At 40.7% G+C, this 17190-nt stretch overlaps 1 protein-coding gene across 7 annotated transcripts in view; it reads left to right on the forward strand.

The window, feature by feature from the left end:
• Positions 1 to 17190, forward strand: part of FMN1 (formin 1) — a 420196-nt gene that overhangs the window by 313738 nt on the left and 89268 nt on the right. For 6 of the 7 annotated variants that reach the window (XM_072738177.1, XM_072738178.1, XM_072738176.1 and 3 more), the window contains one exon: positions 14438 to 14530. In XM_072738177.1, the coding sequence (XP_072594278.1) occupies positions 14438 to 14530 (93 nt within the window). Of the gene's footprint in view, positions 1 to 14437; positions 14531 to 14990; positions 15652 to 17190 lie in introns of those variants that run through there. The other variant, XM_072738181.1, reaches the window with a different exon arrangement.

Genomic DNA, 17190 nt, shown 5'->3' on the forward strand with positions numbered 1-17190 from the left:
TCGGAGGGAGACCTCTTTAGCCCTAGCAAAGGAGATTGGAGTTTTTGCCAATGTCCTTATCTCTTCCAGATTTCTTCCTAGATTTCTTGGCCTCAGCACAGGTCTAAGGATGGATAGAAGTCGTGGACTGTGACTTTACTCTTTAGGTACCTATGGAGAGACCAGTGACCTGCCTGAGAGCCCTGGGCCCTGCTCTGGGTCTCCTCTGTGCCACTTAATCACATGACCTCCAGCTAACCTCCTCAGCCTTCTGTTTCTCTGTATAAAATGAAGGGGTCCCACTGGGTGGCACTGGGTGATTTTCAGCTTTTGTTGCCTTGTTCCTTACCTTTTGCAGAGCACTTTCATGGGTATTCCACATTGTTCCTACAACACCCCTGTTGGTGGTTGGGGTCAGAGGCTGTATAGCACAAGGCCAGCAGGTCTGACATCCTTGGGTTCAGGTTCTGACTCACCCACTTAAGATCTGTGAAATTTTACTCACCCTTACCTACCAAAAGGCATAAGGACTGAGCTCAGAGAATTCTTGTGAGGAATAAAATGAAACATATAGGGCAGACTAAGGTCTAAGACACCTTTGGCCATTAAGAGCCATTTGTTATCAGTCATACAAGTTGAGAACTTGGTATAATTTTCAAGGAATTATCAGATACAGAGATGAACAGCAACATGTCCAATTCTGTGTAGATGACCAGGTACCATTAACCCAGTAACTTCTTCTGTGCTAAAACTTACAAAAAGAATAAAGCTCATGGAAATCCATAATGGCTAATGTGCTAAAACTGCTAATTTGACTATTGTTTTTATACTGTTTTTCTTGACTATTTTGATGAACTTTAAAAACACTATCAAATTTTGAGGTATTAAAAAAAAACCCTCCAAAATATGAGGAGGGCCTTGTTTGATCTTCTCAGTCAGTTCATTTGTCTAGCAAATATTTATTCAAAGCCCTGAGTTAGCTGCTAATTTTAAATAAACTAACTGAAATATCAAGTCATTTATAAACACATTCTAAGAGCAAGTGTCACCCTCATTTTCTAGGGGGGAAGTTCATCCCTACTTAGTCTTCTGATTTCTCTCAAGGACAGGAATCTGTCCCTAAGAACAGTGATTAAAACTTGCTGTCAGTAGGACAGGGGTGAAGGTGAGCCAAGTTTGCCCTCCGGCTCATCCACAGATGCACAAATATTTGCAAAGCCCCTTCCTGATCGTAGGAGCATGAAGAGGAATCCACAAGTATTTGCTACCTCAAGTTCGGGGGACTAGATCCAGGACACATCCTTCCCCTAACCAGCCCCCCTGCCCTCAAATTGGATGATTTAAGCTGGAGCCAAGCTTCTAAGCTGGTTTATATACATTTCCCATATTGTCTTTCCTAAAGCTGTGATCCAGGTCATTGTGTCATTGTGAATCACAGTCAACGATGTGCTGAAGTCAGTGACACGGAGTGAAAGTAAAGAGGCAGCTAATCTAATGGGAGTAACTGAACAAGTGAACCAAGTCCTGTCACAAGTACCTGACTCATCTGGAAGACAGGGACAGATTTCCGGGGCTCCGCGGGCCAGTGGGATGTAGCTTACCAGGGGTCCCCCTCTCCTTACCGTGACCTCAGGACTGATGAAGACCCTAGGGAGTTCCATAGGCATATCGGAGTCTGCTATGCCCAGCCTCTCCCCTAGGGGGTGAGGGGAGACTACTGCCTCTGTGTCACTATTTCAGCCATCGCCTCCACCCCCCCACTTCAGCACTGCCCTACATTTCTCCTCTCCTCTAAAAGCCTCCCTCCCTCCTGACGCATCCCACGCACCCACAGAACCCAAGGACAGCCTCCCCTGGCCTGGCGGGCCTCCCCAGCTCGCCTTCCCTACCCTGCCTTCTCTAACTGGACCAGTCACTTTCCCTGGGCCACTGTCACTCAACAGCAAGGTAGGATCAGTGACAGGTTTACAGGGGAGAGAGACTTTAACTAGCTGAGGGCCGTGTTTCCCGAGAACGCCACTAACAGCAGCCCGCCAGCCAGTCCGTTGGCCGTTTTGTCACCCAAGAAATAGCTCTAAACTATTTCTGATTTTTAGCTTCATTTTCAGACATATCCTGAGAAGTCCCAACTCTTAGCGAACTGACAGCACAGCCCTCTTTATATGAAGCCTTGTTTATAGGCCACAATTCTCCCAACAGATTTACAAGTGTCTGTGGAGTTTTAAAAGACGATTGCTTAACAGGCATTAAGTGAGACACATAGGACTGTGTAAATATTTTAGCTGGAATAGGAATTTTTTTTTAAATGCCTGAGCCAAATATCGCATTAAATCTGAAAACAGTGGCAAACTGATTAGTGGTAGTTGCCAGCTTCATGCCTTGCCAGTGATTCCTGTAGCCAAGAATAGATACCAAAATCCAACCACCAGTTTAGGTTGTGTGTTTTAAAATAACTTTCCATCCTTTTCTTTCTTCTCCTTATGCCTTTCCATTTTCTTCTTCTTTCTGTTTTTTTTTTTAATTTTAATTTCTTCATGGTTTATCTAGATGTAAACACTCTCCAGAGTAGGAAATTACGGTTAATGTGACTAAACAGTAGAAGCTGAAAAGAGAACGTGGGCCCAGGGGTCAGAGACACTTATGGAAGGCTTCCAGCTGTCCTGGTGGAGCCATGTGGGAAACAGGTTGTTTTTTGCTAATGGGGTTTATGTATCTTAATCACTAGTCTCCTCGTAGCCAGCTATTGACCTGCTGGAAGGAAATAGTCCTAAGAGCAGCATTGTTACCTCTTCCCCTCACTGATCTCCTTAAATTCTACAGAGGCAGTCCTGTTGCCTTCAAGAGTCTATGTATGAAAGAATCTGTCACTTAATTTTAGTAAAAACTACCATGTACTAAGCATTTTGGCTCCGGGGATGTTCTTTATAACTTAAGCATTTTTTTTCCAAAGATTTTATTTATTCATGAGAGACACAGAGAGGCAGAGACAAAGGCAGAGGGAGAAGCAGGTTCCCTGCAGGGAGCCAGATGCAGGACTTGATCCCAGGACTCCGGGGTCATGACCTGAGCCAAAGGCAGACGTTCAATCAGCTGAGCCACCCAGGCATCCCTAACTTAAGCATTTCTACGGGGAAACCATTTCCCTGATTTGAGTGCTTGACTGAGAACATAATTTCTGTGAGAATAAGGCATACTACTACTATTTTTTTGGGAGAGTAAATATTTTTCATGTTTCTTCATGTGTGTTACCTTCAGAAGGGACTTGCTGTCCTTCTCCTCAAGATGCATTCCCTTGTCCTTGAGATGCCCAGGAACTTTGTGTTTGGGACTGCCTGCCTAAGGCTGCCTGTTAATACAGTCTACTTGGAGATCAGAGCCTCACTGATGTGCCTTTTCCTTCTATTATAACACAGCTTCCCTGTCTATTGCTTGAAATCCCTAGCCTTTTCAATCCAGTCTGAGAAATATATTTACACTAAGGTGTTAATGAATTCTTCTTCGATGGTGTTTTCTTTTTTTAACTAATATATATGCATGTCTGAAGAGATCTTCTGGAGTTGGCATCTTCAGTCTAAGCTTCTGATGTTCATGGGAACCTTGGGGAGGGATATTTTTAAATAAATGAATGGATCGATTAACACCCTATAAATCAAGTCATGCCCAATCCATCTATATTTAGACCTAGTCATGGGTGGGTGATTAATGAATATTTTTCATACTAATGTCTCTCAGACCCAGGCTGCGTCTATAACCACATAATCATCACAGTGCAAATTCTGACTCAGTTGTGATGTTTGACAGGAGGGACTTTTGAATAGTGCTTCAGACAATTCCGTGCAGAGGCTGTGGTCAGCGGCCCAGTTTTGCAAGTCTTTCCAAAAGTCCTAAAGCATGTTGGCATGTCCTCACTTGGCCCTGTCACTTCTGCTTAAATTTTTTCATGGAGAATACTCATGATCATGGGACATTAAGGTGAATGTGATCTTGGGCGGCCTCCCTCTGTGAAGTGAATCAGCATCATGGGATTCCCCTGCGCTCAAGCTTCCTGGTGGGTTTATTTTTACACAGCATTCCTCTGGGGAAAGGAGCACCCATTCTTGATCAGAGTAGCTCTAGATAATATCTTCTTGGATGGAAAGATTTTCTTCATTTATCTATATTTTCTCTAGCTGAATTTCTTAAATGAGTGGCTATAGGAATCTGCCTCTACCTACCTCCCCCTTCCCTAATTCGGCTTCCTTCTTCCATCCTCCAGACTCTGAAACTGCTTTTGAGATGACCAGAGACCTCTATGTTGCTAGAATCAGTAGTCATTTCTCTTTCTGCTTGACCTTTCAACAGTATTGCACAGAGCTGACTGCTCTTTTTTTCTTGCAGTGCTGGGTTCCTCTCAGGTCATGTGACTCCATACACCTACTTTATCCAGCTGCTCATCTCCATCCTTTGCTGGCCTCTCCTCCACTGCCTGTGTGCGCCCAGTGTTTGTCCTACAGCCCCTTCTCTGGCTACATTTTTCTATCCCAGCCATGCAGCCTAAACTTTTATACATAATATGAGTATCTAATTGACATCTCAGACTTAACATGTCTTAAATAACACCCTTGATTGCCCTCAAACTGGCTCATGGCTCTCTCCCTTACTCTGGCCAAGTCTGTAGCCAAATATCTTCACAGTGAGACTTTTCCTTACCATCTTACTTAAAATGACAAGCCTCTTACTTCTATGGCACTTTGTGACCTCCTTTTCCCAGAGTGGCTCCAGCTCCTTTGAATCCAATTCCATTAGTCCAGTTCCTTTGAATCAAAATCTAGCCACAGGACACTAAAGAGCTGGGAAAAAGAACAGCAGTATGTCCCTGAGGTCCAGGCATACTATTATCACTTAATTTATCCCACAAGACATGCATTCCCATCATGCTTTACTTTTACTCATCATATTTCCTCTTTCAGAAACTACTTCCCTCTTCCTTCATTCTCCTTGGCTGGCTAGCTAACTCCTCCTGACCTTTGCAATTGAACTCATAAGTTATCTATTTTGGAGAACTTTCTCTGGCCACCACTTCCCAACCCTAGTCTGAGTTGGAAGCCCCTACGCAGTGTCCCATGACACTGCAGCGTATTACAATTTGTTGATTTCATTGTTTGCCTCTGTTTCTAGATTCTTATGACCATTTTTAGAAGAGAGATCACCAATAGGTCTGGTTAAATAGTTTGCCCTTCAACATTTAACACAATAGCCTGTTGCATATACTCAGTATTTTGAATGTGTGATATTTGCATAACCCATGTATATGCACAGTAGGGCTAGAAACCACCCTGTCTCCTGTAATCTAAGAACAATTTACTCCAAAATCTCATCTCTGTAGAAAAACAAAGCTATCTATAAGATTTGACGAGAGGATTGGAGAGGTGCCTGGGGGCACCTCTACCCCCTTGTAAAGGGTCTTTGTTCTGTGTGAGGTCGGCACTCGGCATAAAGCTCAGCCCCTGCTTTAGTATTCATAGCACATGCTCACAGCAACCACTATGAGTTCAGGAGGCTTTATTGAAACTATAGGGGTGCCCCAGGGGCCAGATATCATCATTCATTTACTCCTCTCTTGCTCTCCTTTATCTGTATCCATCTCTTCTTCTGAAAGAGACCCAGACTCTTTTCATTCTGTTATAGAAGACAGCACCCATTTCCCTGAAGCCCTCATCTGGGGATGGTGGGGTGCTTGACCCCAAGAATTAATCAAATATTTTTTGTTTCCAATAATGACTATGTCCTGTCTAAAAACTCTGAATTTAACTTTTGTGATTGAAAAAAACCTGTATCTCATATCTAAATGAATGAATGTGGATGAAAATGGCATGACATCCAGTCCACTTGTGCTTTCTCCACCCCTACAAGCATTTACATGGATTATGCATACACATATAAAGAGATATATTTTTCACGTACCTGTGTGTATATATGTCTGTGTATGTACGTGTGATACTGAAACCAAGTGCTATCTAGGTACTGAGATCTGTACTGCATGTGTATAAGACCTCCCTCTACTCATCTGGTAGTTTATTCATTTATTTAGCAAATACTCATTGAATATCTTCATGTGGGCTAGACATTATCATACATGCTGGGGATAGAATAGTATGCAAAATACACTCTCCCTAATAAGAGATGGCCAACCATGAAAATAATAATTACAAAGAAGTATACAGTGCTTAAGACTGTAACACACCTCATTAGTATAGAGTGAGGGGTTGAAAAGAAATACTGATGAAATGACCTTTGAGCTGAGATCAGAACAATAACTAACCACTAGAGGTACTAGAGGCACTAAAGGTAAAGAAGAATGTCACTGGTGAAGGAACACACTGATGGTGCGAGGGAAGTGATCATGTTTGAGGAACTGGGAGAGGGCCATGTGGCTAGAGCACAGAATGTGGCCAGGACAGTAGAGTGAGCCTGGGGAAGTAAGCAGGAGCCAGCCCATGCAGGGCCTTGGAAAGACCAATCTCTAGGAGTAATGGAAGCCGCTGGCAGGTTTAAGCAAGGGATTGGTATAATCAGATGTATAGTTTATAAAGGTCACTGACTTCACTGTGGGAGAAAAATCAGAAGGAAGCAAGGGTACATGTGGGAAGACCAGGTAAGAAGGTACTCAGGCAGCCTGGTGGCAGGTGATGGATTCAAGAGTTCTTTTGGAGTTGAAATGATGGTCTAGCCTTGTCACCTTGGGAGAGTCGTTGTCCTGGTGATGGTTACTGCAGTGTTTACCTGCACCTGCATGAGATTTTCCAGAGGTAGAGAGCATAGCATGAGAGAAAAAGAAATGGTAGAGAACTTTTATGTTTAGTGGTTGGATATAGAAGAATGAGATGGCAAAGAAGATAGTATGGTCAGAGGTAGAAGGAAATCCAGGAGCAGGGGCACAGGGCTAGGGGAAAAGTGTTTTAGGAAGGGCAGATACTTGTTCAACGAAGTGAAATCCTGCTGGGCTGTGAACTAAAATGAGATTAAAAAGAAAATTAAGGGAATCCTTGGGAGGCTCAGTGATTTAACGCCTGCCTTTGGCCCAGGGTGTGATCCTGGAGTCCCGGATCGAGTCCCACATCGGGCTCCCTGCATGGAGCCTGCTTCTCCCTCTGCCTGTGTCTCTGCCTCTCTCTCCTCTGTGTCTTTAATGAATAAATAAAATATTAAAAAAAAAAGAAAATTAAGAGGGCACTGTGCATAGGATGGGTTCCTTGGGGACTTCAGAGCATTTTCTCAGTGTTATACTTGGGATGAAATGAATTTCAATGGGTCTGGAAGTGTTCAGTGAATAAGAAATAGAAAAAGTGAGCCTAAGCAATCTTTAAAAGATAGTTTGGCTGTGAAAAGGATTAGGGTATTTATAACATAATATCTATTTACTAAACAAATATTAGGAATGTCAGCTTAATTCAAAGAGTTTGTAGGGTGGTTGTTATTTTTCCCTTGTTACTGGAAATGCAAAGGGTAAAGCTGCATACAGTATGTTATCTCACTGGCCTTAGCAGTGTTTGAATATTTCAAACGGGTAAAGAATATTGCTGGTGGCATTTTACTGCTCAGTATGCAAAGGGCTTTTCGTGTACATTTTGTTTCGTCTTTATGAAACTTTATACATCAAGAAACTTAGAAGTATTAAATAACTTTCCCAGTTGATAAAGGGTATGGAAAATGAAATAAATGTACCTTTAGATTAAGAGTAGTTCAAGGAAGACAATTTTTTGAAGTTTTGTTTGTTGGTATGTGTGTAGATACTACAGATAGATTAATATACATAAGCATTATACCACAAGAAAATACCGAAGCTTTTGTTTGAATTTTTTAAGTTAGCAGATTCTTTAAATATCTTGCTAGATTTGTTTTGGCTCTATTTATTTAATGGGTCTTTTATTTTAATAATGTTTATTGGTACCTTTTATTTTTTATTTTATTTTATTTATTATTTTTTTTTAATGATAGTCACAGAGAGAGAGAGAGAGAGAGAGGCAGAGACACAGGCAGAGGGAGAAGCAGGCTCCATGCACCGGGAGCCCGACGTGGGATTCGATCCCAGGTCTCCAGGATTGCGCCCTAGGCCAAAGGCAGGCGCTAAACCGCTGCGCCACCCAGGGATCCCTATTGGTACCTTTTAAAGACTAGTGTGTTTGATTTCTCAAATACGGGTTATAGTTCAAACTCATCTCCTACTTCAGTTTAATAAAGATAACTGTTGAAATGAAGACATAGTCAATCTAAGAATTGAAAAATCACTACATGCAAAAAAAAAAGGCACAAATAGGACATTCTTCACTTATCTGCTCATTATTGTTCCAGCTTAAGACTCAGAGTTTCTAATTAGCTTTTTTAAAAAATGCCATTATGAGATATAATCACATTCTACCTAATTCATTCATTTAAAATGTAAAAAATAATGATTTTTGGGTGTGTTCACAGAGTCACGCATCCATTACCACAAACAATTTTAGAAAGTTTTCATTACTCCAAAAAGAAACCTCCTCACCTCCTCAGCCTCTCCATCCTTTCCTCTCCCAGCCCTAGGCAACTGTGATCTACTTTGTGGCTCCTCTGATTTGCTTATTGTGGACATTTCCTATAAATGGAATTATACAATATGTAGTTCTTTGTGATGGGCCTCCTTCACTCAACATAATGTTCTAATCGGCTTTTAAGGCATACACCCTGTATATGTACAGGCACAAGGCAGGGCTGGTGTGTGTCAGTCTGTCTGTGATCTACATTGTTCTGAAGTAACATTCTGACCCAGGTACCATGCATAAGGCCTGTGGTTTCACTCCTACTACTCAGTTGCTCAGCCAAATTTTTTTATCACTCTGGATACAGACTTTTTTCCTTTGGATGAATACAGTCACTAAAAGGAATGATTTAGACATAATAGTTACATCAACTGGATTCCCAAACTAAGGGTAAAGAATCAAAGGTAAACACCTTTGATTACATATCTACAGGTTGTCCACACTGAGGTCATTAATGCACAGTTGTCTGATTCAAACCCACAAATTTGGCTGTAGGGAGATGATTTAGCAAAATGTGTCTAGCAGCCCCCTGTGGAGTAGGTCTAGGTCTCTTCTAGATTAGATTTTCTACTTCTCCCACCCCAGGATTTTCTCTGATACCACTTACCACTCACCATGCTTAGCCTTAAAATGCTCTCCCATATTTAGCATCAGAGCTCAGGAATATGAAATAGGCATTTTTTATTTCAAGCTTTTATCATTTGTGTTTGACTTAAATCAACTTGAAGTCTTCCTTCATGTAGCCTTAAAAAAAAAAAAAGTGCAAAAAATAACCACAAAATAGTACACTCTCTTTTGGGCCTACTTTAATAGCCAGAGTTTTAAAATTCTTAATATTTTATCAGTTTTATTTTTTTAAGATCTTATTTACTTATTCATGAGACACAGAGAGAGAGAGAGAGAGAGAGAGAGACAGGCAGAGGGAGAAGCAGGCTCCATTCAGGGAGCCTGATATGGGACTCAATCCTGGGACCCCAGGATCATGCCCCAGGCCAACACAGGCACTTAACCACTGAGCCACCCAGGCATCCCAATATTTTATCAGTGTTATATATAATTTTTCCCTTTCATAGAAATCCCTCAATTTTAGCTGGCAAAAGGCTGGTTTTATTTTACTATTTTAACACATTGGATGTTGTGTCATTCCCTAGCCATTCAGTTCAAGGCCAAGATCATGAAAAAGAACTGCATACATTTATTGTGCTAATGTTGTGATTTTGATTTCTGAATTTGCTTTTAGTTTCTTTTAATAAAAGTGTGTTTGGAGGTAGAAAACTAAAAGCTTTGTCTTTCTATGTGTGTGTGTTTCACAGGGGAAGCACTAGGGAAGGACACTATACTGCCCTGGTATTACTAAACAGAGACTCTAGAGTACAGGATATTAATGTGGAAGATAATGAGTCACATTGTTTGCATGCAGTTCAAATTACTAGAAACAGAAATTACCCTGTGCCCTACCCAAGGACAAGATGTTGGTGACCTATTTGCTACAATGTTTGAGGGCAGAGATTTTACTCTGTTTTTTGTTTGTTTGTTTTGTTTTGTTTTGTTTTTTCACTGATAGATCCTCAGGTACCAAGTACACATTGTGGCACAGAGTTGGCACACACGGGGATATTGGATGAACTGGTGTATTTGTTGAGTGAATTCCTTGAGGAGAAACTCCTCAACCCGGCATTCTATGCCCTTTATATCTAACTCTGATTTGTATCTCTCAGGTAAACCCCATTGATAAAATTAAAAATTTGCTTAAGGGACACCTGGGTGGCTCAGCAGTTAAAGTGCCTGCCTTCAGCTCAGGGCGTGATCCTAGAATCCCGGAATTGAGTCCTGCATCAGGCTCGCTGCATGGAGCCTGCTTCTCCCTCTCTCTCTCTCTCTCTCTCTGTGTGTGTGTGTGTGTGTGTGTGTGTCTCATGAATCAATAAATAAAAATCTTTAAATATAAATAAATAAATAAAAATTTGCTTAAGTCATAGCTCTATATGTTTCTACGACAATCCTCCATATTGGTCCTTGAAGCTTGCTTTTGGAAAGCATGGGCATCTTGTAAAACTGAGGGAAATGTAGAACTGGCACAGAGCCCTAGAGGGGGTGAGGTAGGAATTAGGTAAGCAGAGAAGAGAGGATTCTAGACTAAAAAAAGCAGAGTCTAGATAAATCTCTCCTTTCTTCTAAAAATGTATTCTGATTCCACTAAACCCACAGGTCCTTCAACTCAGAGGAACATGTTCTAGAAGATGCCCGTGTACATTTGAGCAATTAAACATGTCTTTGGTTTGATTAGTTGTACCTGGGCCAGGCCTCTATATTCTTGTAACCTACCCAGGCTTTTTAAGTGGCTCCAACAAACCTTATTCCTTATTCTTCGGTGACAAAAAAAAGAGAGAGAGAGAGAGAGACAACCACCTATGACCTTAACAGTCTAATATCTGAAATTTTAAAACTTTCAAGTCCATATCTTTCCCTAAAATGCTTCACAAGCACTTAACTTTTCAATGAGTTAAAATAACTCTCTCAATTTAGTATCTATTATTCCATTATGTTCTGGTTTTCATTATTTAATCTTTCTCACTATCACCATTTAGTAGCTAACTTCAGGAATCAATATATTTTTACTTCTGCCAAAAGTGTAATAGATAACGAACAAGAGAAATGTAGGGTGACTTTGGCTTTAAACATTGGAACTTCTGGCACAGACTGTGTCCCAGGTGACCTTGGTGGTCTAGGGATATTGAATACGCACCCTCTGGCTGGACGATAAAAGACGTTTGTGGATCTGTCAGTGACCTCTGTCCTTTGTTCATGGTCAGTCTCTGTTGTCATCATTAATTCATCTTCAGGTCTCCCATTTGTCTGCCAGAAAGCACCTTAGATAAGCCAAGTGAATGGGAGTGGGTGAGCTTGCCTGGCCAGTGGACATGCCACCGGCCTGAGACTGTCGGAGGGTCGGTCAGAGGGCAGCCATCTGCTCTGATCACGTAAAGAAGTTTCGTTCTAACAGGCCACATGGGAGGCCAGGCCTCTCGGGGTGCAGTGAGGCCCTCTGAGCACAGCAGAGATGCTGCTCCCATGCACACTGGTTTCATTTCTGATTTCAGAACCGTGAGGCTCAGACATGTAGGGCTCTTGCTTCATACCTGCTTCATCTTTCTTGGCAGTTTCTTCAGTGAATCCTGACAGTGGGTGGTAGGACTTCAGCAGGAGAACAGAAATTATCATCCCTGTGTTTTAAACAGGAGATTTGCATGGGAAGGATGCTTCCCTAAATATGGTGCGCTGCATTTGTAGTCACTGATTCTCAGCCACGACTCCCTTGCCATCCTAGTTGTGGCGTGTTTTCTGGCCAATTTTACTACCATAAAAATAACAAATAATCTTTTTGAGGCCTCTTGCCAGTGCCAGCCATTGTGCAAACCATTTTATGTGCATTATCTCACTTGATTCTGATATCACATCAGTTAAGGGGGGAGTATCCCGTTTTGCAGAGAGAAACAAGCCACATCCCACCCGAGCCTGGATGGGATTTGATTCCAGCACAAGCCCTTTACCACATCACTCCATGACCTCACAAAATCTGAGCTGTTTGATGGACCCTGTGGGCCCTGTCACCACAACCAGGATGAAGGGAGAGCCACAATGATCAATCTTTTTAATTCAGGTAGAAGTGGAGGTTTTGCTTTTGGTTTTGGGAAAACAACCTCTGCCTTTGGCTTTGCTTTGGCTAGGGAAAAGCGAACTTTCAAGAAATTATTTTCATAGGTTTAATTATGTTCTATTACCAAAGTATGGGCATGCCTTTACCATATATTATTTGTGTTTGTGAAGAACAGTTCTCTAAAAATGGAATTGTTGGAATTTGAATATAGTAGAAGCTACTATATTCAAGAAAGAATTTAAAAGATTTTCCCAATTTATAAGAAATTCCAGCTTTTTAAAAAATATGGCTGCCTGTGTTCTCGGAATCATACCTGGATATCATCAGAAAAGTTCACGTGACCATGAAAGTCAAAATTGAAAAATGCCAATTCTTGAAAGCAGACATCTTTAAAGTGTTTCTAATCAATCTCCTGCTAGAGGCAGAGGCAGAACGACCCAATCTGCAGGATCACTTTTGCTGCTTTGCTTGTGCCTTACACCATTAAGTAATAGATGTCTTGAGAAGTCTTTGGAAGAGACTGAGCCCTTTCAAATCAGCTTGGAATAATCACAGTGTTTACAGAGTAGAGACTGGGACCCTTAGCAGACCTCTCCTAGAAAGAGAGGAGAGGGTGAAGAGGACGAGGTCACACTAGACTCCCAGAAAGCCCACTCTGAATCTGGGCCAACACTGCTAAATTTTTTTAACCTTCCTTCACATAAGAATGTAGTTAAGATGAGGAAATCATATAGTTTGGCCAGATATGCATGGAGCTCTCTGGAGAAGTTTGGAGACAAGTAAATGAAACCTGGATGAAGACTTCACAGGGATTAATATGAGTGCACAAATTAATATAATAAGAGGTAAAACATAAATACTATACAGAGGGGGATCCGTAGGTGGCTCAGTGGTTTAGCGCCTGCCTTCGGCCTGGGGCGTGGTCCTGGAGACCTGGGATTGAATCCCACGTCGGGCTCCCTGCATGGAGCCTGCTTCTCCCTCTGCCTGTGTCTCTGCCTCTTTCTCTCTCTCTGTGTCTATCATGAATAAATAAACTTAAAAAAATAAAACAAATACTATATAGAAGGTACTAGAGATATTTGAAGAATGCAAAAACTTTGGATTGGAAAGGGCTTTGTGGTGGTGGAAGCATGTCAAAGAGACTTTTTAGGATGAGTGGGACTTTGTCAAATGCTGGTAAGTATGTATGAGAGGCAAACAGAATGGGCAGAGAACCGCATGCAGATGTAGAACTGGGAATGTTGGCTGATGTAATTTGGAGACATTGCAGAATTTTGGTTTGGTTGGTCAAATATATGTGGGAAGTAGAGCTGAAAGGTAGAAATAACCTAAATGGCCTTTCCATAATGGAAAGGACCTAGAGTTTGAATTTAGTTAGCAAAGAGCACCCATTCATGGTTTTATCTTGTCTTGTATCTTCTGTACTTTGGTTTTAGTGAACGATTTTGCCTTGTAATTCACACGGACCAAAGAAATTGTAACAAGTCTCAGAGTTCACCCTTGATCTCCTCTCTCTTAAAGCAGCAAAAAGATCATACTTTCCACTATTACCCATCTCAGTAAATGATACTTCCAGCCATTCCCACTGTGTTGGTGAACTCTGGGTTAGGATGGTTTCTGTATTACCAAATCAGAACTATCTGATTTGAGGGGGCATGGTTGTCATAAAACCAATCTATCATAAGTGACACATTATATATTAGAAATTCTATCTGAGGTAAATTGCATGTAAAACAATTTCACATGTGTTAGGGGAGTATTCGTGGGAAGGCTGGGTGAATGGGAAGTGTGAAGAGAGAGATGCAGTCCTACCTGAATTAGGCTTGCTCCTCCTGCTGGGATGTGGGATGCCTGGGAATTTCTGCAAAATCTATTCAAGCTCTGTTTCTGAAGTATGAATCCAAAGAGGATCAGGGCCTTTAAATCGCTAGTAATTCAGTAGTTTTTGCCTCTTCATTTTTGAGAACCCAAAAGCCTACTACTTTTCCTTTCTCAAGTCAGAGGTCTTTCTGCAACTCTAAAATGAAAGTCAAAGGTGATATATTTCTTTGTTCCTGAAGAAAGGTATGGAATGAGCTAACCTTTTTTGTCTGTTGTGTTGTTTCTGTTTTTGTTTTTTCCCCTGGAATTTTGACAGTGACTGATAAGGATTTCGCGCAATTAATACCGAAGAACATAGCACAGAGCACAAGCTCCACAAATAACATATTCTTAAGGAAATCTAATTCCAAACTTTTCTTCACAGCAAGTGAGAAACAAATGATCGTGGTATGCAAGGAATCACCAAAGGAGTATCTCCAGCCTTTCAAGGACAAACTAGAAGAGTTCTTCCAGAAAGGTAGGGAACTGCATCAGGTGTGCATACACGAAACTCTGAAATATCCCCCATTCCAGCTTACTATGTAAAACAAAAATAAGTGTGGGGCATGAATTTGCAGTTATAAAATAAATAAATCATGGGAATGTATTGTACAGCATGGTGACTATACTTAATAATACTGTAGTGTATATTTGAAAGTTGAGAAGAGAGTAGATCTTAAAAGTTTGCATCATAAGAAAAAAATGTTGTAACCATATGTGGTGATGGATATTAACTAGACTTCTTGTGATGATCATTTTGCAATATACACATAAATGGTTGTGTTGTACATCTGAAACTAATATGTTATATGTCAATCATATCAATAAAAAAGCATAAGGTAGTTAGAGGGAGCTTTTGTCTTTGCTGGGAGGTCAGAGGAAATACATGTAGGAACCTTTGGAGATGTATTAACATGCTCTTTCTACTTATTAATAAGGCCACATAATATCTCATCATCAACAAAAGACCATTTCAGCAGGGGGAATCCATAAAGTATGGCCAAACCACCTTGGGAATTGGCAGGAAAATTCTCAGTCCATGAGTCAGAGGAACTCCATTCCAGCTGTTCCTTTGGTGCAGAGATCACTGCCCCCCTCATCCTTGATGATGGCTTGTTTGTGTTGAAGCAGAAGTCAGGAGTCCTCTCTTTACTGCTGAACCTCATATATGATGGAAGCAATGTCATCGGATAAAATGCCATCTTAAGAGCAGTGATACTACTTACCTTTATGTGTTATGTGACTAAAATTAGGTGTGCTGTATATGTGATTTATCAAAATAGATGTATTTGCTTCAGGATTATGCCAGATAAATATAACCTAAATGGCCTGAAGAAAAAACATGAAGGATTTCCTTTTGCTGACCCCCAATCAATAATTTCTGCTTTTGGCATTTGTAGAATTAACTTGAAATTAAGTTCATATGTGCTTAGATTCTGTTTTAATTTTTGTTATTGTTCTATATCTGGATAATTCTGCACTGTATATAGGTAGGTATTATCAGCCTGTATACTATAATGGCTTTATCCTCCTTTCTCTTTAAACCAGCTAGCAAAAAAATAAAAGATAAAAAAATAAACCAGCTAGCATCTTCAAACTTATGTAATGAATTTTAATTTTGGTTGTTGTTTTTGGAAAAAGAAGAAGTACAAATAGATTTAGAACCTTGAAAATCTTCAGTGCCTTGCAAAAAGGAATTTGCAAATCACTGTTTGGGGTTATGTGTTTGCTTCTCTGTTAGGTTTCTCAAGAAACTTCTGGTTTGTTCTGAAAGAGGAAACTGAGTTGAGGCAAACTGGACCTTATGTCAGCGAGGGTGTGGCCACAATAAAATCTTCTAGAAATACCCTACAGCAGTGATTCTCAATCCTTGCTGTACACTAGAATCCACTGGGGGAGATCTTTTTAAGCATTTGATATCCAGGCCAAACTCCAGACTTCCTATCAGCATCTCCAGGGGTGTGACCAGGCGTTAGCATTATTGATTTGCTTCCCAGGTGATTCCAGTATGCAGTGCAGATTGAGAACTTCTGTTGTCCAGCTTAGGTCACCATTCAGTGTATCTTCAAAGATGTTTATTCAGGGGTGCCTGGCTGGCTCAGTCAGTGGAGCACGACTTACTCTCAGGGTTGTGAGTTCAAGCCCCATTTTGGGGCTCCCCATGGAGCCTACTTAAATTTAAAAAAAAAAAAAAAGGAATGGTGTTTATTCAAGAGACTGCTATATCTCAGGCACTCCTTCTTCCTGTCTCAGGGACTGTCTCACTGGGAAAAGATCTCCAACTGAATAAAGGAGTCAGTTTTCCCTGAACCAACCTAGTGAAAGATGGGAAAGGACGTTAGAAATAACCTCAACTCATGCTTCAAACAAAAACAGCTAAAGCAAAGCACAAAAAGAATTTAAAGGAAAGCTATCACTTACACAGAACTTTAAAATATAAAAATAAAATGTAATATTATTGGAATCTTAGACATTCCTAATATTGTGTGGTGGAAAGAGCCACTATTGAAATGCCCTGTTACCATCATCTTATTACTTAACTGAGTTGGTCAAAAATCAGTCTAGAATTGTACTGTCCAATATAAATGGCAGGCAGTAGCCACATGATGCTATTGAGCAGTTGAAATGTGGCTGATCCAATATGAGATGTACTCTAAGTGTAAAACACACTTTTAGCAGATTTTGAAGACTAGGTGTGAAAAAAACACAAAATATTTCTGACTTTTTAATATTGATTATGCAATAAAATGATATATTGAATATATTAGGTTTTAAAATAAAGTATTATTGGGGATCCCTGGGTGGCTCAGCAGTTTGGTGCCTGCCTTCGGCCCAGGGCGTGATCCTGGGGACCGGGGATGGAGTTCCACATCAGGCTTCCTGCATGGAGCCTGTTTCTCCTCTGTGTCTCTGCCTCTCTCTCTCTCTCTCTCTCTCTCTCTCTGTGTGTGTGTGTCTCTCATGAATAAATAAATAAAGTCTTTTAAAAAATGAATAAAATAAAATAAGGTATTATTATTAATTTACCTGTTTCTTTTTGTTTTTAAGTATGGCTACTAGAAAATTTAAAATGGCAGCTCACCATTTATTTCTATTAGCAATATTAGTCTAGACACATGGTCGCTTGGCCTTTCTTAT

Source organism: Vulpes vulpes, chromosome 15 (assembly GCF_048418805.1).
Source record: "Vulpes vulpes isolate BD-2025 chromosome 15, VulVul3, whole genome shotgun sequence".
Classification (NCBI taxonomy): Eukaryota; Metazoa; Chordata; class Mammalia; order Carnivora; family Canidae; genus Vulpes; species Vulpes vulpes.